The sequence below is a fragment of the Canis aureus genome, chromosome 16, assembly GCF_053574225.1.
Source record: "Canis aureus isolate CA01 chromosome 16, VMU_Caureus_v.1.0, whole genome shotgun sequence".
Classification (NCBI taxonomy): domain Eukaryota; kingdom Metazoa; phylum Chordata; class Mammalia; order Carnivora; family Canidae; genus Canis; species Canis aureus.
Genome location: NC_135626.1, coordinates 59702482 through 59723409, shown reverse-complemented (window position 1 = coordinate 59723409; position 20928 = coordinate 59702482). Strand labels below are relative to the sequence as shown.

Here is a 20928-nt window from a genome sequence, read left to right as displayed (position 1 = left end):
CTGGCGGCAGCGCGTGCTCCCCGCAGAGGCTTAGGGCAGGCAAGTCCCAACTCGAGAAGGTTTGCTGAGGTGCTAAGCTGAGCAAGCCTGAGGCTGCCAGGAAGGGTATCCGTGGGAGCGGTGCCCCAGAAAGGGCCTGCCTGGGCAACCAGGCCGTGCTTTGGGGCTGCAGGGACACCCCAAGTTGGCCAACAGAGGCCCTCCCCACAGACAGCAGGAGGAGTGCAGAAGGGGCCCAGGGCTAAGCCAGAAACCTGCCCGCAGCCTCCACCATCTGATCCCCACCCAGAACGCTGGGGTCCCGGGTGCCTCCACAGAGGCTCTTGTGACATTCATTCATTCCCTCATTTGTCCCATAAACCCGCTGCTGAACTATGGGCAACGGCAAGTGGATGCAGCCAGCACTGTTCCTGAAGGTTCCAGAGCCCCAGGCAGGGCGGCCTGCAGACCTGGCTTCATGTCCAGCTCCCCGGGGGACATGCACGCTCTCCACATCGACAGAACGGGGTGCAGTCCGTCCTTCGGGGTCTGGTAGTGAGATACCTACCACTAAGCCTGGGCAGCTTTCCAGGGCTGGGGAGGACCCCAAGATGTGCGATATTGGGGTCCTCCAATATTTGGGGTTCAGATATTGAACACACCCTGAAACAACACCAAGAGGTGCACGTGGCACGGGACTCAAGGGCCCAAAGTGACCAGCGAGACTTCCAGGAGACGGGGAGGCCCAAGTTATCCCTTGCGGGAGGCCGGGGGGATACTGAGCCATGTCCACTCGCCGAGGCTCTAGGACAGTCACCAGCTTGTGTCCCCTCCCCACTCAGCCCCCCAGGCAGGTGCCACCACTGCCATTTCAGGGAAGAGAGGCTCGGAAGTCCCCAGATGCCAAGTTCCCCTGCAGAGCCCCTGCCCCGCCCCAGCCACGTCGTGTCAACTTGACTGCATGCCCAGGCGCCCGGATATTTGGCCACACAGTATTTCCGGGAGCGTGAGGGTGCCAGGGTGTTTCTGGACGAGGTTGGCATGTGAATCGGTGGACTGAGTGCAGCAGGCCGTGCCCCCGGTGCTGTGGGCTTGAGCAAAGGAGGGAGGATGCTCGTGGCCTGGCAGGGACACTGGGCTTCTGCTGCCCGTTGGACGGGGATGGCCACCCTCGGGTCCCCTGGTTCTCAGGCCTGCGGACTCGGGCTGCACGACAGCACCGGCATCCCGGGTGTCTGGCTCACAGACGGCAGCCTGCGGTGTCCTGCGGCCTCCGCCACCACAGGAGCCCGTCCCCCGCGGGTCTGCTCCTCCGGCAAACCCTGACATACGGTGACCTCACTCGGCAGACACGCAAGCATCCTTCCAGGTGCCACCTGCCCTGACCGACATCGGCTCCCGGCTGAGCCATGGAAACCGTCCGTCCTTGGGTGTCCAATCAGAACGCGGGGTTCCAGGCCGGCCTGCCGGACGCAAGTGGGGACCACGGCCTCGGGCCGTGCCGGCGGGTCCTGCATCGGGCTTCCGTAAGACAGGAGAGGGTGGCCCGAAGTGGCTCCGGTGGGGGCCCGGGGCCGGGGGGGCGCAGAGGGCGCGGGCCCCGCTCCCAGGGCTGCCCAGGCGTGAGCGCGGCATCCCCAGCCTCCGCAGGCCTCCGCCCACGACGGCTGTGACCTGAGTGGGAGCGACACTGCGTGTAACCGGCCCTGAGCATCACCCTCAGCCCCGACACGCACACGCGGGCGACGAGCCGCGCAGAGGTCCCGCTGTGGCCCCCGTGGGCCACTGCTGTGCCTCTGAAGCCAGTCAGTCCCCAGTATGGAAACCGTCGGGGGTGAGACACAGGGAAGGAATGGGCCCAGCATTCCTGTGGATTGACTCACTTCCGGCTGCGACATCCCCTGGGCCGGCGGGACGCCCACCCGCGCCCCTGCCCCTGCTTCCGGCGAAGGGAAAAGGGGAGAGGTCCCATTCAGGTCCCCGAGCCCCCACCCCACACCCGGGGCATCTGGTCCCCCAGCCCCTCCCGGGCTCGCCGCCCCCCAAGCCCCGGGGTGGGGCTGCAGCGGCCGCTGCCACCAAAACAGCATCTGTCTCAGATTTCTTGGGTGGAGCTTTTGTTTTATTGATGCTGTTTATTTTTCCGATTTCCCAAAACACGCAGCCGGTGCCAGGCAGCCCCTGGCACGGAGGAGGCGCCGGGCACGCGGGAGGTGGCGGCCGCGGCCCCCGCCCCCGCACAGGCTCCCGCCCGCTGCCCGGCCTCCCGGGGCCACACCCCGGCCAAGAGCTACTGAAATCCGGCTCCTTGGACGGCGCTCCCGGCCGCGGCGGAGCCCAGCAGAGAGGGAGCCGGAAAGGCCTCCGAGCCATCCAAGGGCTCAGTTGTTCCAGTTGAGAATTGAGTTATTTTTATGTGATTTTAAAATAAAACATATTCCGGGGGAGAGGAGGAGATCTGGAATCTGGCTGGCTGGAGTCATCCCCGACCGAGCCGCGTGAGTTCCCCGAGGCCCGGCAGGCGGGACGGCCGGAGGGCAGAGGAGCAAGGGTTCAAACCCAGGCTTTGCCAGGTGCTAGCGTGCGCCTCCCCCCACCCCGGGGTGGGGAATGACCTCCCGATCCGGTGTCGGGTCCCCCCCCCACCGCGTGCAGCATGCGGACGGAGCGTGGCGGCCGCACCCGTGTGACCGAGATTAGACGAGGTCCCACGCTCCGGGCACTCGGCAGGGCGCCTCGCACGAGGTAAGTGCTCAATGGATTACATAATATTTATCATTAGTAGCATATTAATCATAATCATCATCATTTTCAAATTATTATTATGCTCATTATTCACCAGCCCCACATCCAGCCCGAACCCAGGGATCTATAATTAGGAATTAACAAAGCTCGGCTGCCCCTGTGCTCATGCACGGGAACCGAGTGTGGGTTAGCGTGAGATCCAGAGGAAACGGTCACGCTTGGGGGGGGGGAGGCTCAGCATCTGGACGCTCTCCCCTCTCAGACCCCGGCCACCCCAGAAACTCCGAGGCCAGGGCAAAGGCCATTTCATACAAAGTCACAAACTCCAGAGCAGTGACAAATGCCAGGAAGGCGTGACGTGTCGGGCTTCAAACCGCCGAGACCGAAACACCCTTCAGAGGAGACAAGGAATCTAACTAGACTCTCGAGTTCACGTATTATCACTAGTTACAGTTTTGATGAGCCCACGGCCACGCACAGCCTCGGAGCCACCATCTCCGCCCAGGGTCGTGCACAGCCTGGACGCCCTGACCCGGGCAGAGGGTGACGCCCCCCGAAACACACACACGTGCACCCCGTTCTGTTCCGAGCCAACAATGAATGAGGTCTGGACAGGACCTTCCCCCAATCAAGAAGTCACCGTTTTGCAGGAGGAGGCTCTGTGAAAACTCGCACCAATGTTTATTTTTAATAAAGAAAAGAAAAGCATCTGGGGCACCCGGGTGGGCTCGGATCATGATCCTGGATCAAGTCTTGCGTTGAGCTCCCCGCAGGGAGCCCGCTTCTCCCTCCTCCTGTGTCTCTGCTTCTCTCTGTGTCTCTCATGAATAAATTAATAAAATCTTAAAAAAAAAAAAAAAGAATCCATTTTCAATTTTTTTTCTTCCAACTCCTGAGTTCGAGTCTCTCAGGAAAGGACAGGGAGGTCACAGCGACCTTGGCCTGCAGCCGCCTGCCCCTCAGCCTCTGAGCCCGGGGTGGGGGCCCTGGGACGCACCGTCTTCACCCCTTTCCCCAGGGCCCACAGAAGCTGGGAGAGGCTCCAGCAAAGTCAAAGGTCGCAGGTGGGAGTGAAGAGTCAAATTCTAGGCTTATCCTGAGAGGAACCTGAGATCAGGCGATAAGCGCTCCTCCCTCTCCTCCCAGCCTCCGCCCTTGGTGTGCTGGACAGGTGCGAGGGAGGAGGGGGTGCCCTCCCGGGGACGCCCCGAGCTCTGACTGCATCTTCGGGCGGTTCTTCCATCTCTCTGAGCCCGTGTGGGCGCATCTCCAAGATGAAAACATTCATGAGTATCGACTGTACTGGGCGCTGTTCAAGGAGCGGGGGGACAAGGGACCAGGAGTGGCCTGGCCTCTGGTGGCGGCGCTCGCAGCCTGGGCGCACAGGCCGGGAACATGCCAGTGGCTTCTGCACGCGGGGGCTCTGACCACCCTCACCAGGCAGCAAGGTCACCCGAGAGCCAAGTCTGCCCACGACATCAGTGCTGAGCAAGGTCCTGCAGAGCCCTTCCCCCCAGGGCCCACCAGCTGGCCATCTCTGGGTCCCACCCACATAAACGACATTCGTCATATAAAATACACACTCAGCGAAGTCTGAATTTCAGGCAAACGACAGATCATCTTTAAGCGTAAGCAGATCCCTCGGCTCCTCGCCGCCCCTCCAGGCGCTCGTCTGGCAGGAGGGCTGTCGGCCACAGCGACAGGGTCCCCTGACAGCCGACCAGTGTGGGGCTGGGGGGACGGGGGGGCTTGGGAGAAGCCTAGAAGGTGGGAGCACGGGAGAAACAGGGTAGATCCTACCCCCTCAATCCATCCTGGAAGTTTCTCCGGCAACAGGTCCCGTCTCTGCTGAAAGCTGCAGCTCGGGCCTGGCAAGCTCACCTTTATCCCCACTACCTGCAGGTGCCCCTGGACTGGAGACGCGACCTCCTCCCTCTGACCTGAGGGCAGGGAGCTTCCTGCTGCTCACCTGTAGCTTGTCTCCACGAAGCCAAGGAACCATAAGCTCCAGGGCCCTCGACTAGCACGAGAAGGACCCTAACAACATACCCACATTTTTGCAGAATTTGCACAACAGAAAATATCTTCAATCCGATCAGTTAAAATCACGGTCTACGTGGACTCTGAGGCCCTGCCCGTCACACGGCTCCTGTGTAAGGTACCAGGGGCGGCACCGCTGGCATCTGGGGGCTCCCACCACGGAGAGGCTGGACGGGGAGATGTGTAGTTTGGACTCGGCTGGGTTATATTTACATAGTTTATAGTTACTTCTGTGTTTACTTAGGTGACGGCTCGCCATCCCGAGGTGCAAGTCCAGCAACACTCCTTCCAATCACTGCTCCAATCTGTCTGCTGTGCAGGATCACCAGGGATAAGACACCAACACGACCCGAGTGCCTGCCGGAAACATGTGGGCAGCGGGGGTGGCGGTGGGGTGGAACGTATGGAAGCAGAAGCCAGCCCACGGAAAATCACTGCGACCCCCAGACACAAGGCGGAAGCAGAGAACTTGATTCCCTTCCACGTTGAGTCAAAACAAAAAGTATCCCCAGTCGGAAATAAATATACAGTTCTAGATGCCCCATACTTTCCTTTTTTTCTTTTTAAGATTTTATTTATTTATTCATGATAGACAGAGAGAGAGAGAGAGAGAGAGAGAGAGGGGCAGAGACACAGGCAGAGGGAGAAGCAGGCTCCATGCAGGGAGCCCGATGTGGGACTCATCCCGGGTCTCCAGGATCACGCCCTGGGCCGAAGGCGGCGCTAAACCGCTGAGCCACCCAGGCTGCCCTCTTTCCTATTTCTTTCCTAAAAATCGAAATAGTCTTAATAGAATATATCAGAATTCTTGCGTTGGTAGGGCAAAAATTGTGGCAGTACTACAAACTCTGGGTGAAGTCACTTTTTTTCAAAGGGCAGCAAGTATTCTTTTAAAGATTTTTTTTTCCTTTTTTATCTTAGAGAGTGCACGTGCACATGAGCTGGGGTTTTGGGGGAGGGCGTGGGGGGAGAGGGACAAGCTCCGAATAGCTTGATCCCACCACCCCGAGATCAAGACCTGAGCTGAAACCAAGAGTCTGATGCTCAACTGACTGAGCCGCCCAGGCGCCCCTGAAGTCACACTTTTTAATGCATCTCAATTAACCAAAAGTAAAAAAAAAAAAAAAAACTTTGATTAACCATAAGATGAATGAACTTTCTAGTCTCTCACGAGAAAATGATATTACCAAGTCATCATGTAAAGAAGCAATCAGAGTATGTGGCCAAGCCATTGCTTTTGGGGAAAAGACAAGTAGTTGATTGATAAGAGTATTGTTATTTTTCTGGATTTTCTGGGGCTTATGGTATTTGCTAGCTGTTTAAAATTTATAATTTGGGGGCACCTGGCTGGCTCAGTCGGTGGAGCATGTATGTGACTCTTGATCTCGAGATTATGAGTTCGTGCCCCACGTTGGGGGTAGAGATTACTTCAAAAATAAAATCTTGAAAATAAATAAATTAATTAATTAATTAATAATAAAAAAATAAAAAAATAAAATCTTGGGGCACTTGGGTGGCTCGGTGGTTGAGCATCTGCCTTTGGCTCAGGGCGTGATCCGGGGGTCCTGGGATCGAGTCCCACATTGGGCTCCCCACAGGAAGCCTGCTTCTCCCTCTGCCTGTGTCTCTGCCTCTCTCTGTCTCTAATGAGTAAATAAATAAAATCTTTAAAAAAATAATACGATAAAATTTACAATGTGGTGTTCTTTCTTCCCTCATTCTAAACAGGGAATCATGTCATACAGACCTCATGCAAGCTGGATCTGCCCCCAGCTGCTTCTTTCCATCATCCCCCGAACAAAATGCCTACATTGAAGCCCTTCTGTTCCAAGTCCTCGAGTGATTTCTGTGTCCTGGTCAGACACCCAAATACAAGCCATGAACAAACTGTACCCGTAAGAAAGATGAGCAGATGAACAAAGGGCCCAGGGACCCTAGGGGAAATTGAGGAAAACCATCAGAAACTGCTGACTGCGGCCAAAAAGAGCTGTAGGAAGGCGTCCCCAGATTACGGGAAGGTGCATCGGTCTTCTTGGGGTCCCACTGTTTACTATCCCCCCGAGTCACCAAAGAGGTAGACGTGCTTCGCTCGAGCTTGGGATGCTGGGGAGAGCATGACAGGAGGGCACGCCCCAGACAAAGGTGAGGTCAGGGGTGCAAGGGCCTTGGGAAGCCTGGCTAGGCAGGCGGCTGTGCAGGCAGCGCTGTCGACTGGCCTGTGGGGCCCGGCGTCCAGTAGAAGTCGCTGCACAGGTAACGAGGCAGCATAAGGAATGGTCGCCAGGAGAGCGATCGGTCACCGGGGGTGGCCAGGGCATTTAGGCTGGTTCAAAGAAGCCAAAGGACACCTCCTAGGGTACACGTGCATCCATCCATAGGGGCCAAAGAAGGGAAGCAGGGCCCCAGGGTGGCCGCCCTGGCATCGCACACCAGCCAGAGACAGGAATCAAGCCCTGGAGGCAAGTGGACTAATCTTTTATTGATTTCTAATTAAAAAAAAATTTTTTTATCCTCACATGGCAGGTAGGGGGAGCACTGCAGTCTCCTCCTCTTATAGGGACACCAACCCCACCATGAGGGCTGCACCCTCAAGACTGTCTCAAGGGAAATTGCCTCCCAAAGGCCCGGCTTCCAAATGCCATCTCACGGGGGCCTGGGGCTGACCTTCTAGACAAGTCAATCCTCGACGTGGGTTGATAAGCAGAGCGAACGGCATTTGCTGTTCATCGAGCCTCCTTACAAAACGCTGCAGTCAGAACACTTGTCTGGTTTTGGATGCAATCCCAGGAATGATGGAAAAAAGGAGTCATCGTGCGCAATGTTTTATTAAGCTAATTACCTGGAGAAAGGTTCAGTATCCAACCAGGCCGTGTCCCCCAGCTAGGAGCGCGGCTACTGTGACAAGGTCGGCCTGGCACAGAAGCCTCGATTCGAGCCTCGGGGCCCCCACCATCCCATGGGGAGGGGCAGGGTCAGCGGCTAGTAAGAGGAGGGGTCAGCAAACCAGGGACGTCCACTCTGGGAAGCCATCAAGTCAGAATCCTGCAATCCATGCATGAGATCCCATCTCAGGTGGAAAGGACAGAATTAGAGTGGTTTCCCTAGGGAACACGTACATCTGGGAAAATACGTTTTACACCTTTGAGAATCAAATCAAACGCTTCGCCTGTGCCTGTGGCGGAGGGGGCTCAACAAGCAGTGTTACGACCGACGGGACGGGACGATTTGTTCTTTCAATTTCCTATTCTCGTTGGTGATGAGTAATGAGCAAAGTGAACAACCGAGAGGGGGAAAAATTTTAAGAAGACCAAAGAGAAAGACGAGATGCACAGTGTGTATTTTAGAAAAAGCTTTTCTTTAAGAAAACAAACCCCCCAAAATGTATGCAAAGGTCTGGCTGCTGAAGCGCCAGCCCCCCGGCTGCCAGGAAGGCGCTGCCATCCAGAATGACTCGCCCACGCGGCGGAGGGTCCACCTCGGCCAGACGCCCGCCCCCTCCCCCTCTCCGGCCTCACAGCGCCCCCGCTGTGAGCACCACCACCTGTGTCCCCTGCAGCGTCTACACTGGCTCACCTCTGTACAACAGTCCAACACCTGCCCCTCGACACCCACAGGTTTGAACCTGTGGCTACAGAACCCAAGTCATGGTTCTATTACAGCGTTTTGCAAACTAACCCCCAAATCCCTCCGGGTTGATTAGCCGGGTCCTTAACAGGTTAGAAGACAACAGGGGTTGGATTTAACCCACTTCCAAGTGGCTTCGGTTACAGGAGCATTATTCTCCCACCAGGATCTGATCCTGGGTGGAAACAGGAGGCCCGGTCCATGGGAATTCTGTGAAAGCCCCAGGATGCCGGTCAGGTAGGGGTGCAGGCCAAGCCCCAGGCGGCCTGCCAGCCTGCCCCTGCCCGGCCCCTCCCGGTAACCACACTCCCCAGGAGCCGTCTCCAGCCCGGGCACACAGCTGCTGCCCCGACACGCCTGGCGCGGCCGGGACGAGGGGCCCTGGCACAGCTTGCGGGGACTTCCATGGGACCAGCACCCCCGTTCCCAGGCCCAGCCACAGCCTCGGTGGCACTGCCCGCCCCTTAAGCCACCCATGGGGATGACCACAGCCCGTCCGGCAGCCAGAGAGAGGACAGTGGACAAGCTCCCGCCCCATCCTCCTATCTCGGCCCCACTCTGAAGCCCTAGGCCAACAGAAGACACGACTCTCCAGGGGGAGTCCGCCAGCAGGACAGAGGCCCTCCTCTCCCCACCCAGCACTTTGAGGGGCCCACACATGGGGGCTGGGGCCTGCAGCCCGCATTGCTTGGAGGAGGACCAGAGGACATGTGACATGTGCTCCTGCTGCAGCAGACAGGGAGCTGGGGCTCGAGGGCCACCCTGCGACCCGGATCGTCTTCCTCTCCCTGCCGCTGCCCCTTTTCCTGTCCTGGAGGCTCGCAGGCTGCCAGCAGTCACGCTTCAGAGAACCAGGTCAGATTAGGCCGGGAACAAAGCGCAGTTGTCGCAGAGCTTCCAAAAGGCCACTGACAGCAAGACGCCCGGGAGCCGCCACCCCCTCCGCCGGCCGCAGCTCAATGCCCCCCTTCACGCAGCCTGCAATAGACCCGGGCCCCGGCGGGGACACGGAGATAAGGCAGAGAGAAACCGGGCCGCGCGGAGTGCCACACTCAACCTTGGAGACCCAAGGGCAGGCCACCTTTCCGCGGAGCCACCAGCGTGTAGGAAGGACGCTCAGAGCCTGGCATCAGCAACGCCCGCAGACGCTCTGGGGATAAGCGGCTGAACCCACAGGGACAGTCAAAACTGGCCAGGAATCTGGGGAGACAGGCACCCCGCTGCTCAGCCCACGTCCCTCTGGGAGACCCGGGCCCTCAGCACAGTGGGCGCTGCGGCCCGTGGGCTCTGCAGGTCCCCAGGGGGCCCCACTGCAGCCAGCACCCGTGGATCCCCCCAAGTCCCCAGGCCACGATAATAGCCCCAACAGAGAGAGCCGGGAGCCCAGCAGCCACTTCCCTCCCCACACAGAGGCTCGGGCCCTGGGGCCTGGGGCCTCCCTCCCCCAAGGCCACCAGCTGGATCCGCCCAGGAACTGGCGCTCCTCGCCCCTGGCTGGGCCCTGTGCCGCCGTGTGCTGAACCTTCCTTATCGAGCACATCTTAGGCAAACTGCACGGCCCACGCAACGCTGCGCAGGGACAAACAGAGTGCAGAAACGAGGTCCCACCCACAGGTACCAGCCGCGTGGGGCGGCCTGGGATGGGCAGGAGAGTCTCAGGGCTGCCCAAGGCGTTGAGGCGTGGGGTGTGGGGAGCCCCTTTTCCCTGCTAGTGGGGTCGCAGGGTCCTCAGGTGAGATGCCCTCTGCTGACACCCTCCTGGGAGCTCTGAGCACACAGTCCGCCCTCACGTCCACCTAGGTCATGGGCTCTAGGCCTCTGCTCTGGAGGAGCAATCTCATGCCCCCTCTGCACCTGTCCAGCCTCCAACTGGTTACTTGGAGGGGGAGCAGATTTCCAGGAAAAAGGTGGGCGGCCTCAAACTCAGGTGTCTTGCAGGACTCTCAGAACCCCTCGGGGCTGGCTGGGGAGATGCCGCCAGCAGGTGACTCTGAGCAGCCACACAGTCACATAGAAGCGCGAGCAGGCCCAGGCCCGAGCCTGCCTCCCCACTCCTGCAACAGGTCAGCCAGGGGGATGGCTCCGGGTCTCAGGCTCAGCCTGCCTGCTTGTGACTGGGGGGGCTTCGGGGGTCCATGAGTCCCAGGGTCCTGGGCACAAGTCCACGGGGCTAGACTCGGTGCACGAGGTAGCTCTGTCTCTCTGCCCAGGTCCCGAGCTGAGCCAGAGCACATTGGCTTGGATCGGGGGGGGGGGGGGGTGGACAGAGAAGAGGAAGAGCCCTGCCTCAGCTCCCTGGCCATGCTTACCCTGCAAGCAGGGAACCCGGGGTTAGCACACTGGGGAAGTGTTCTCGGAGGTTCCTCTCTCTTCCCATAAGTCAGCTCCCAGGGCACTGGGTGAGAGGAAGGCCACACTTTCCAGGGGCCAGCCATGGACATAATCTCTGTGAGGCCGTTCCTCTGGGGTCCAGCCTCCTACCCAGGCCTCTAGAGAGGTCACCTGGGTGCAGAGCTTTTTAACCCCTGGTAGGCCAGGGGTGCCCTTTGCCAATGTCCTGAGAGCCACAGAGAATCTCAGAATAGCTCCCAAGTGCACACACAGACCAATCCCCACCCCTCTTGCTCCCGATTTCTGTGGTTTGGGGGCCTCAGGTGAGGCCCCACGGGAGGATTCCCAGCGAGGATTGCCAGAGGAGCCAGGTCCATGTGACCTCATTCCAAACTCAGAACACCAGAAAACCAGAGGGGGTTCAGATCTCAGCCGGTCCGGCACTGAGGGGCCGAGGGAGAAGCCTGGGCCTCGCTCCGGGCCTCCAAAGCAGCAGAGCTGCAGGGAGGACCAGGAAGCCTCCAGGCTTCTCGGGAAAGTCAGGGACATTTGGCCTTCTCGGCCTTCCTACTGCCCGTAAGAACGATGAAGATGGTAGCAGCCACCAGCCTTTCTAGGCCTTTTTGTGCGCGAGATTATGCAATCATCACAACAAATCAGCATCAACCCTGTTTAACAAATGAAGCGAGATGGAGTCGAGGAGGCGCCATACTCGGGTTTAATTCCAGGAGCCCGGCACTTAGCCCCTGGGCCTCCCTGCTGCCCCGGAGCCGGAGCCGGAGCCGGAGCCGGAGCCAGAGCCAGAGCCAGAGCCAGAGCCGCCGGTGAGGTGCATCCGGGGAAAGCCAAGAGCCACACTGGAGCTGCTGCCCTGCAGCCCCCATCTGGGCCTTTGCTTTGCTCCCCACTCGGAAAGCCTTTTTTTTCATCCTCCACCCCCCCCCCACCTCTCATTTCTCAAGGCCCAGTTCAATCTTGCCTCCTACTCATCTAGCCTGGGGTCCCTCCTTCCAGAGCATTCGGTAGCATTTGCAGCCTATGGTTCAGGTTGGGAGGGTGTCATCAAGCTAGTGTCTCGTCTGCTTCTTGCCTCCCCAGGGAGAATGCAGCAGCAAGGACCCCCGCATCTTTTAATCATCTTTGTACCTGCGAGGCCCCGGTAGTACGTGCCCAACGCACAGTGTGTGCTCAGCAAACGCAAACGGACCTGAGACACTTGGGATCTGCCCCAAAGCATAGCTTAAAAATCTCCCCCTTTTCAGAGACTCATGAGTGCTCCAAACCAGCTCTGCAGAGGACACCATTACCATCATTCGATTTATTTCCAAGCCCATAAAGAGGTTCAGAAGCAATGATCCCACTCAATCTAGGCAGAGAATAAAAGCCCTCCAAGGATTTTCAACCCTGGGGGATTTTTCACACAAATTTTCCTTAATTTCATGGCATTGACGCTGTGCAGGGATCAGTGACTTCCACAAAGCATCCCTACAGAATTGGGGGTGGGGGGTGAGGCGAACTGCGGCATGCCCAGAGGAGGCCGGAGGCCAGCCGCCCCTGGGCCAGGCCCCTCCAGCCCAATCCCACACAACTCTAAGAGTGACCCAACCCGCCCTGGACCACTGCCAGCCAGGGAACAAACTGGAAGTGGTCCAAGCTTCTCCTGCTCCCATCCTCCAGGGCCCCACCCCGTTAGGTAAACACAGGAGCCACGGAGGCTGCCTTTACAAGAGCTGGTTCCTACTCACCCCATAAACTCTACTTCCACTTATTACACAAAGCTTCATCCCTCTTTTTTAAATTTACCTGGGGCGGGGGGAGGGGGAGAAGGCGTGGAAGAGAGGAGACCCTCTGGCACCCATGTGGGATGGTCTCAAAGTCTCCCAGGAAGAGGCCAAGGACCTATGACCTAGCAGGACCCATATCATCCCTACTGTCCAGACCCACCAGCAGGATGTGACGTGCAAGGAGCCTAGGGCAAGAGCGGGGCTAGTGATCCCAGGGAGGGAGCCGCACACGGCAATGCCCACAATCATCTCAAGTATTTGGAGCATGCTGGGGAGGAAGGGAGGCCACGTGCCAAACCCCAGCATGTGCCACCTGGAAGCCCCCTCCTCCTCCACCATCACATCAACGCGCCCACGCTTCCAAGATAGAGCGGAGAGTGCTCAGGGGGTGTCTGAAGGGCCGCGCTGTCTGCAACAAGGGGGTAAGAGCTGGCATTCTAAGCTCCTGACCCAGGAGGGCATTTTGAAGGAAATTCTGAGTAACTCTCTTTGAGACAAGTTATTCTTTATTACTCATTTCAGTTCCTGAATGTGGAAAGCAGGAGACTGAGAAATGGCCCAAAGACAGGGGGGGGTGGCGGGAATGGCCTCTTCAGCTCCGACTAAGTCCCATGATGTTGTCCTCTTATCAGCAAAAATCAGTTCATGAGTCCTTGGCAGAAAACTTCATGTCCAAATAGATTAAGGGAAAGAGCACAGTTTGCAAGGTGAGCAAAAGAGAAGAAGCCAGTTATTATTTGAGAACTGAGGAGGACCCTGGATCCTGCCTGGAGCCTTGGGGCTGTGGGTGGGGGTACCCACAAAGGGAAAAGAAGAAAAAAAAAGAAAGGACAGAGGTCTGGATGACCCTTGCTTGCCCCTCCATGCTTGTGGCTTGTTTGCCCATCTGTGAAGTGGGACCTCAGAGCAACCCGAACCAGGGAGCCTCCCCCACCTGCGTGAGGGCACACCTGCCGCGGAGTCAGGCTGCCAGCACACGGGGCGGGGGCTCTGAGACCCGCGGGGTGGACCCGTGGTAAATGGGCCTTGCTGGATGGTCCCATTTGCTCCACGGCGTAGAGGAGTAACTAACAGTGCATCCGGAGAGGATGCTGCGGCCCCGACCACCAGCCCGGAGGCTGACCCCAGGGCGCCCCCCGCCCCCGCCAACACGCACACGAGCGCGCACCGCGGACCGCGGCACCCGGCGAGGCACCCGGCGAGGCACCTGGCGAGGCGGCGCGGGCGCCGGGGTGAGGAGGGCGCGCAGGAAGGGCGGCCAGCCCGGGCCCCCCGCGGCCCCTGCAGACACCCGAGCGCCCCTGCCCGGGGCCGGCAGCCGGGCCAGCCGGGCCGGAGCCAGCGGCCTCGCGCGCCAGGACGGCCCCGACCCCGACCCCGGCCCCGCACGCCGGTCCCCGGGCCTCGGAGCGAAGGGCAGCGCCACCCGTCGAGGGGCTCACGGCCTGGAGGACCCTGGATCCCGGGGCGGGGCGGGGGCTGCGCACACGGGCGGGGGACGCCCCCGCACGAGCCCGCCCGCCCGCCAGCGCCTCTGCCCAGGGAGGGGGGCTCGTCCCGGGGCCCCGACCCGACCCCGGCCCGGCCCGGCCCCTCCCCTCCCCTCCCCGCTCCGGCCGTGGCGCCCACCTGAGGACGACTTTTTCATGGTGCCGCCGCGGCCGCCGCTCCCAGGAAAGTGTGGCGGCGACGCCGCGGGGCGCGGGCTCCTGGGTCGCTAATCCCGGGCTCCGAGTGCGCGAGGTGGGGCGGGAGGAGGGGCGGCCCCGGCCCGGCCCCGCCCCCGGAGGTGCGCGCCCGGCCCCGCCCCGCCCCGCCGGTGGAGGTGCGCGCCGGCCCCGCCCACGGCCCCGCCCACGGCCCCGCCCCCGCCAGTGAAGGTGCGCGCCGGCCACGCCCCCGCCCGCGGAGGTGCTCCTGGCCACGGCCCCCAGGCCCCGCCCCCCCCCCCCCCCGCGGAGGTGCGCGCCGGCCCCGCCCCCGTCGGTGGAGGTGCGCGCCGGCCCCGCCCCCAGGCCCCGCCCCGCCCGCGGAGGTGCGCGCCGGCCACGCCCCGGCCACGCCCCGGCCACGCCCCCGCCGGTGGAGGTGCGCGTCCGACCCCGCCCACGGCCACGCCCCTGCCTCGCCCCCGCCCGCGGAGGTGCTCCTGGCCACGCCCCCCAGGCCCCGCCCCGCCCGCGGAGGTGCGTGCCCGGCCCCAGCCCCGCCCCGCGCTGCACCTGCGCGACCCCGCGGCCCCCGCTCTGCATCCCTGCGCGGTGCGTCCTTGGGGAGGGGGCGCCCTCGTAGCCCGCGGCAGCCCCGGCCCCCGTAAAGGGCTGGTCCCGGGTCCAGGAGCGGGGGACTGGGGGCCCAGGTGACCGCTGGCGGGGGGAGGAGGAGGAGGTGGAATCGCGAGGAGCGGGCGCGCGCGCTGGTGGGGGGGAGGCAGGCGGTGGCACAGGGACCAACCCCGGGGGAGGGAGCGCGACGCTGGCTTAGTCGCCCAGGGCAGGGGGGGCCGGGTACCTGTCTCTCTACCTGTCTAGTAGTCAAAAGAGTAGGCTGCATTGACTCTGATGAGCTGGGGGCCTCGGTTTCCGCATCTGTAAAATGGGCGCATTGTAGCGGCTCATTTCTGTTCCATCTGAGACCCATTTATCCGCTATGTGCCAGGTGCCGTGCGTGGCTCTGAAGAGCAGGCGCAGGGACGGGCGTCTTGCCGGCCCGTGTAACACAGGCGGTGACGACAGCGTGCATCCCCTGGCAAAAGTTGTACAGAGGAATTCTGCTTTTGTATCCTCAAGGAAATTTTCCGTAATAAAACTTTTTTTTTTAATGTACAGAGGAGAAAGTGATGCATTTTGTCCGGAGGGTGATGCCAGAGTTTTATGAAGGTGGTGCCAAAGCAAGGTTTTTTGTTTTTTTTTTTCAAAGCAAGGTTTTAAAGAATGAGAAGGAATCTGCCAGGTGGCCAGGGTTTGGGGAGGCGGGCAGTTCCAGGCAGGGGGAAGGGCGCGACGGAGCCGGAGGCACGTGGAGACACACCGGGCCAGCCCTTCCAGATTTGCCAGCCCAGGCCCCCGGGTGTAGACAGTTGAGGGGGAGGAGATCCAGGCAAATTCTTGGTAAGGGCGCAACCCTGCCTGCTCCTGCCCGGGCCCCAGAACCGCACACAGGAGGAAGTATGCTCAGCTTCACCAGAACACTGTCCCCCTCTCCTTTACTCCCAACCGCGCCCAGGAAGCATTTTTATTTCCTGCCAGAGAGCGGGAAGCTCGTATGTATCAAGGAGAACTGAAGTACATGTGGCTCAGTGGGTGGGTCCTTCCCACCTGCTCCCCTTTTAAAGAAATCTGTGGGGAACCCTGGGTGGTGCAGAGGTTTAGCGCCTGCCTTTGGCCCAGGGCGCGATCCTGGAGACCTGGGATCGAGTCCCACGTCGGGCTCCCGGTGCATGGAGCCTGCTTCTCCCTCTGCCTGTGTCTCTGCCTCTCTCTCTCTCTATGTGACTATCATGAATAAATAAAAATTTTAAGAAATCTGTGCAGTCAGGTGACCTTCCCTACAGCCAGGTCCCAATCAAGGGGCCCAGAGTGGACACTGGAGTCTGTCTGGGCCCACCTCCAGCTCCTTATCCAGGGAGTGGAGGCTGAGGCCGGGCAGGGTGGGTGAAGATGGGAGGGGGGCAGCCTCAGGCCTGGGGAGTATAGACGAATTACCGTCCCTAGAGTCCCTAGATTCTGGGATGGCCGCACAGCCCGCACACCCCCGCAGTCGCCACTTGCACTAGCACAACACCCCTCATTGCCACCTGTGCAAATTTCACTCTGGTCAAGCTTTGTTCTGATTCTGGCTCATACGCATGACACTCCCCTGACACTGAGGCCTGAGGTTCCCAGAGCCCAGATGCCTCTCGGGAAGCTAATCGTTGGCTTTGTTCATTTTATTTAGCTCAAGTCAGAGATGCCCCCGTGCCTGGAGTCAGGGAGGACGGTTGGGTATTCTCTGGTTGGTTGGCCCCGCCCTCAGTGCCCACCGTTTCTGCCTGTGGGTCATAATTCACACGTACCTGGGCACCCAGGAACCAGGAATACCTGTGTTGTAGTGATATTGGACGGGGAACATTCCCAGAACTCAGAAGGAAGGAGGAGGGAGGGAGGGAGGGAGGGAAGGGCAGCGAGTGTTCCATTCCACTGTATGGCTAAGTGTGTGACTTTCAAGATGCATGAGGGTTAATTGTTCAAGCACAAAAATTTTATTTTCATTCTCTTTATGGATGACTCTCTAAAACATATAACCACCCGCCTTAATAGAATGTACCAACCTTTCTCTTGGCTCAAGATCATCTTAAATGACACCTTTAACGGTGACCGACTCATACACCGCTATGTTGCTTCTTCGTGAAACATCCCCAGGCCACATGCTAGCCAACTTTTAAAGATTCTTCTTCAACACTCGGCTCCCTTGTCACAAGCCACACGACTTCTCTGAGTCTCGGTTTCTGCTCCTATAAATGTGGATCACAGTATCTTACTTGGCTTGCGAGGCGGATGTACTGATTAGAAAAGCAATGTTACAGGAGCGCCTGGGTGGTGGCCAAGTTGATTAAGGGGCTGACTCTTGATTTCTGCTCACCCTTTTTTTTTTTTTAAAGATTTTATTTATTTATCCATGAGAGACACACAGAGAGAGGAGAGAGAGAGGTAGACACAGGCAGAGGGAGAAGCAGGCTCCATGCAGGGAGCCCGACGTGGGACTCGATCCTGGGTCTCCAGGATCAGGCCCTGGGCTGAAGGCGGCGCTAAACCGCTGAGCCACCCGATTTCTGCTCACTCTTGAGATCAAGCCCCGCGTTGGGCTCTGCGCTGAGCGTGGGAGCTGCTTAAGATTCTCTCTCCCCCTCTCCCTCTGCCCCTCCCCCCATAAAAAAAAGAAAAGTATATTAAGTGCCTAACTGTGCTGCTGTCACTAAATCCTGAAAGGTGTGGGACTGGCAGGGAGTGGGCAGTGGGCAGAAGAAGCCTGAGAGCCTTGCAGAAGGTCGAGGAGACCCTGAGGGGAGTAGAGAAAGCGCCGTTGCCCTCTCGGGACCGAGGTGGTGGCAGAAAGCTTGGCAAAGCTGGTGCCTGCAGTGGCGTGGGAAACAGACCGCAAGCGTGCTCGCGAGCGTGACGACACAGCTAAGGCGTTTTCGAGGCTGAGGGGGGAGGCCCTGCTTATAATAAAATGGAAAAAGTTGCGACAGGAGCCAAGAGCAGACTCTCTGAGTTTCAAGTGGAATTGGGAGGAAATGGGAAAAGCCGGAACAGTCTCTGCAGCCAGCCAAGCTTTCTCCAAGTGACAAAGGGCCTGGAAGGAAGCAGCCCAGGTGCGACTGCAGGATCTCCGGGAAGACCCCAGGGGAAAATCCCAAGGTGCCTCCTCACCCCACAGACCAAGACACTGTCACAGCCTCTGTCACAGCGCCGGCCTCGGGGCTTCTCCCGCCTCCCGTGGGCGCGGGGAGGGCTCATCTCACGGAGCCCATGCTGCTCGGTGAAGGCGGCCTCTGCTAAGGCCACACGCCGGGATCCCAGGCGAGCCACGTCCCCGTGAGGCAGAGCCATGGGGACCGTAAGCCGCGGCCGCCAGGGGGAGACAGGACAGAGGGAGGAACAGCGGGGCACGGGGTTCTTGGGGCAGCGAAACCATCGTGTAGGATGCTGTCGGGCCGATCCGATCCGTGTCACTACGCGTTTGTCCAAACCCAGGGAGTGTGCAACAGTAAGAGTGAACCCAGGTGCGAACTACAGATTTGGGTTAATGATCATGTATCGATATTGGCTCATCAGCGGGCGCCTGGGTGGCTCAGTCGGTGAGGTGTCTGCCTGCAACTCGGGTCATGGTCCCAGGACCCTGAGATCAATCCCCACGTCCTGCTCAGCGGTGGGGAGTCTGTTTATCCGTCTCCCTCTGCTGCCCCCCTCTGCTCGTGCTCATTCTCTCTCCCTCTCTCAAATAAATAAAAATCTTAAAAAAAAAAAATTGGCTCCTGGGTTGTAACAAATGTACTACTCTAATGCAAGATGTTAGGAAGAGGGGATACTGGGAGTGGTGGGGGGCGGTGCACAGCTCTGTACCTTCTGCTCCACTTTTCTGTAATCCCAAAACTACTCTTTAAACACAAAGCCTATTAATTTTCTTTTAAGATTTTATTTTTTTGACAGAGAGAGACAGAACAGGAGCGGGGGAGGGGTGGAGGGAAAGGGAGAGGAAGTCTGTCTGCTGAGTGGGGAGCCTCATATGGGGACCCCTGGGATCGTGACTGGAGCCGAAGGCAGACACTTAACCGACCGAGTCACCCAGGCACCCCAGTCTATTCATGTTTTTTAAAAGTTTTGTGGGTGGGGTTTTTTTTGCAAGGAGTGGATTTTAAATTAATACATAGGCAGCCCCTGAGCTTTTAAAGGAATTAGGTTTGGACTAACTGGGATCAAGAGGAGGCAAAATGAAAAAGAGGCTTTTGGACTCTCAGCCTTTTAGAGGAAGAGGTGGGCTGAGAAAGCTATTCAGTTGCAAACTCTGTTTTCTTATGAAAGAGGAAGCGTGACTCAGAGAACAGCCTTAGGCAGGACAGAGGACTGAGGAGCACCCCCCTCCCCCAGACCCATCTGCAGCAGGTGGCCTCAAGGACTAGACGAGATCCTGCACCTGGAGTCTGGGCCCAAAGCATGCAGACCAGACACGTTCGGGGTTCGGGGCGGGTGAGTGTATTTTGCACGCGGGAGGCCTGTGAGTTGCTGCGGCCCAAGGACAGGCTGTGTCAGAGCGTATTTTCCAAAAACAACCGCGGCGCCCTGTGCATCCCCTTCCACCGGGTGACCTTGGTGTTCCTCCCTGTGTCCCCCTCCCACTTTGAATGTGGGAGGGCTTGCGGTTTAACTGTAACCCTTAAACTTGAGCCTCTCCAGAGTTCTGTGTGTGAGGACGCCGAGGCACACGGGAGCGTATCGGCTACCTGTCTACTGCCGCATAACAAATGGTCACAAACTTAGTGGCTTAAAATGATACGTGTACAACATCTCGCAGCTTCTGTGGGTCAGGAACACATGTGTGGCTTGGCCTGGGCTCTGGGCCGCAGAGGGGCTCACAGATGGCGCTCGAGGGGCTGGCTGGGGCGGGTCTCATCTGAAGGCTCAACGAGGGAAGAGTCCACATCCAGGTCCGAGTGGCTGTGGGCTGAACCAGCTCCTGGGAGCCTCTTAGACTGAAGGCCTCAGTTTTGCGCTGGCCAGAACCGAGCTCCCTGACACGGTGGGGGGGGGGGGGACTCCCAACACAGCAACTCGCCCGCCACAGGAGGACAGTCTGCTGGGAAGCTGGCATCCGTGAACGCATGACCTGATCGGACGTGGCCGCCCTGAGTTCTGGGAGGGAGACGTCTTTGGGACCATCTTAGAAGCAGCCTGCCCGCAGGAGGCCGCAGGCGGAGATCTGGCTGGCAGTCCTGGGCTCTGGGTCTTCCCAGCCTTCACATGGTCCCCGTGCTGCGCCTCCACGTCGTCTGCAGACCTGAGACCTCCCGCTCCAGCCACCGCGCATGCCAGCTGCCTCCATTTCCCAGCTCTGCTGCTCTGCCCACCGTGTCTTCCCTGTCTTCTGTCAACGTCTTGCTGGTCCCCCCGCCCCGGTCATCCCACCCCGGTTTCCAGGCCCGAGTGGTCAGCCTCGGATCTGACAAGTCATCCAGGATGATGGATCGCTCCTGCCCTCCGTCCTGGGAGGGGCACGGTCACGCCAGCCGTGTGGCTAACTTCGTTTCTTTGGCTCGGCTCAGCACGTCTGCTGCTGACTGTTCTCCGACTCACACCGTCCCTGAGCTCCAACTTGTCTGATGACTGAGGCCTGGCTGCGTGTGCAGAATTTACGGTAAAGGTGTGGCCACTCTGACACCTGCATGTGCAATGTGGGAGTGTATGCTGCTCCCACCTGTCCAGAAAGCACTTTGGCAAAATGTGTCAAGGGCTTAAAACGCTCGTGTGCTTTGTCCTCTTTAACTATGTTGTTTTTTTTTTCACTGGCTGACTCAACATATATTTCTTGGTTACTCATTATGGCCCCCTTCCCCCTAATGCTTATAGTCGGGTGAGGAAAACAGACATTAACCAAGCCAACATAGAAGAAGGTACGATGAGAGTGTACACTACAAGCGTCACCTCTGGTCTGGGGTCAGGGAGGGCTTCTTGTCGGAGGGGAGATGGGACTGAGGTCAGGAAGATGAGCAAGGATTAACCAGGAGAAATGAGGGGAAGGAGACCACAGGCAGAGAATAGCTTGTACAGAGGCCCTGTGGTGGGAGGACTTGTGGTCCCTGCAAGGAACTGGAGGAGGATGCAGGAGGCTTGAACCCAGAGAAGCTGGAGAGATGGTGGAGGAGGCAGGCCTTACAGGCACATTGAAG

The 20928-nt window shown here is 59.1% G+C and overlaps 1 protein-coding gene and 1 long non-coding RNA gene across 3 annotated transcripts in view; one reads left to right on the top strand and one right to left on the bottom strand.

The window, feature by feature from the left end:
• The window catches only part of SEPTIN9 (septin 9), a 145248-nt gene extending 130981 nt beyond the window's left edge, over positions 1 to 14267 (bottom strand). Inside the window, exon 1 of one of the 2 annotated variants that reach the window (XM_077854381.1) lies at positions 14133 to 14267. In XM_077854381.1, coding sequence (XP_077710507.1) covers positions 14133 to 14151 — 19 coding nt within the window. In that variant the 5' untranslated portion in view covers positions 14152 to 14267. The remainder of the gene's footprint in view (positions 1 to 14132) is intronic. The other variant, XM_077854385.1, reaches the window with a different exon arrangement.
• Positions 2635 to 5310, top strand: LOC144285402 (uncharacterized). The gene is made up of 3 exons (XR_013353675.1): positions 2635 to 2724; positions 4627 to 4882; positions 5009 to 5310. It is a non-coding gene; the product is annotated as an uncharacterized LOC144285402 (long non-coding RNA).
• Positions 14268 to 20928: the final 6661 nt, after the last annotated feature.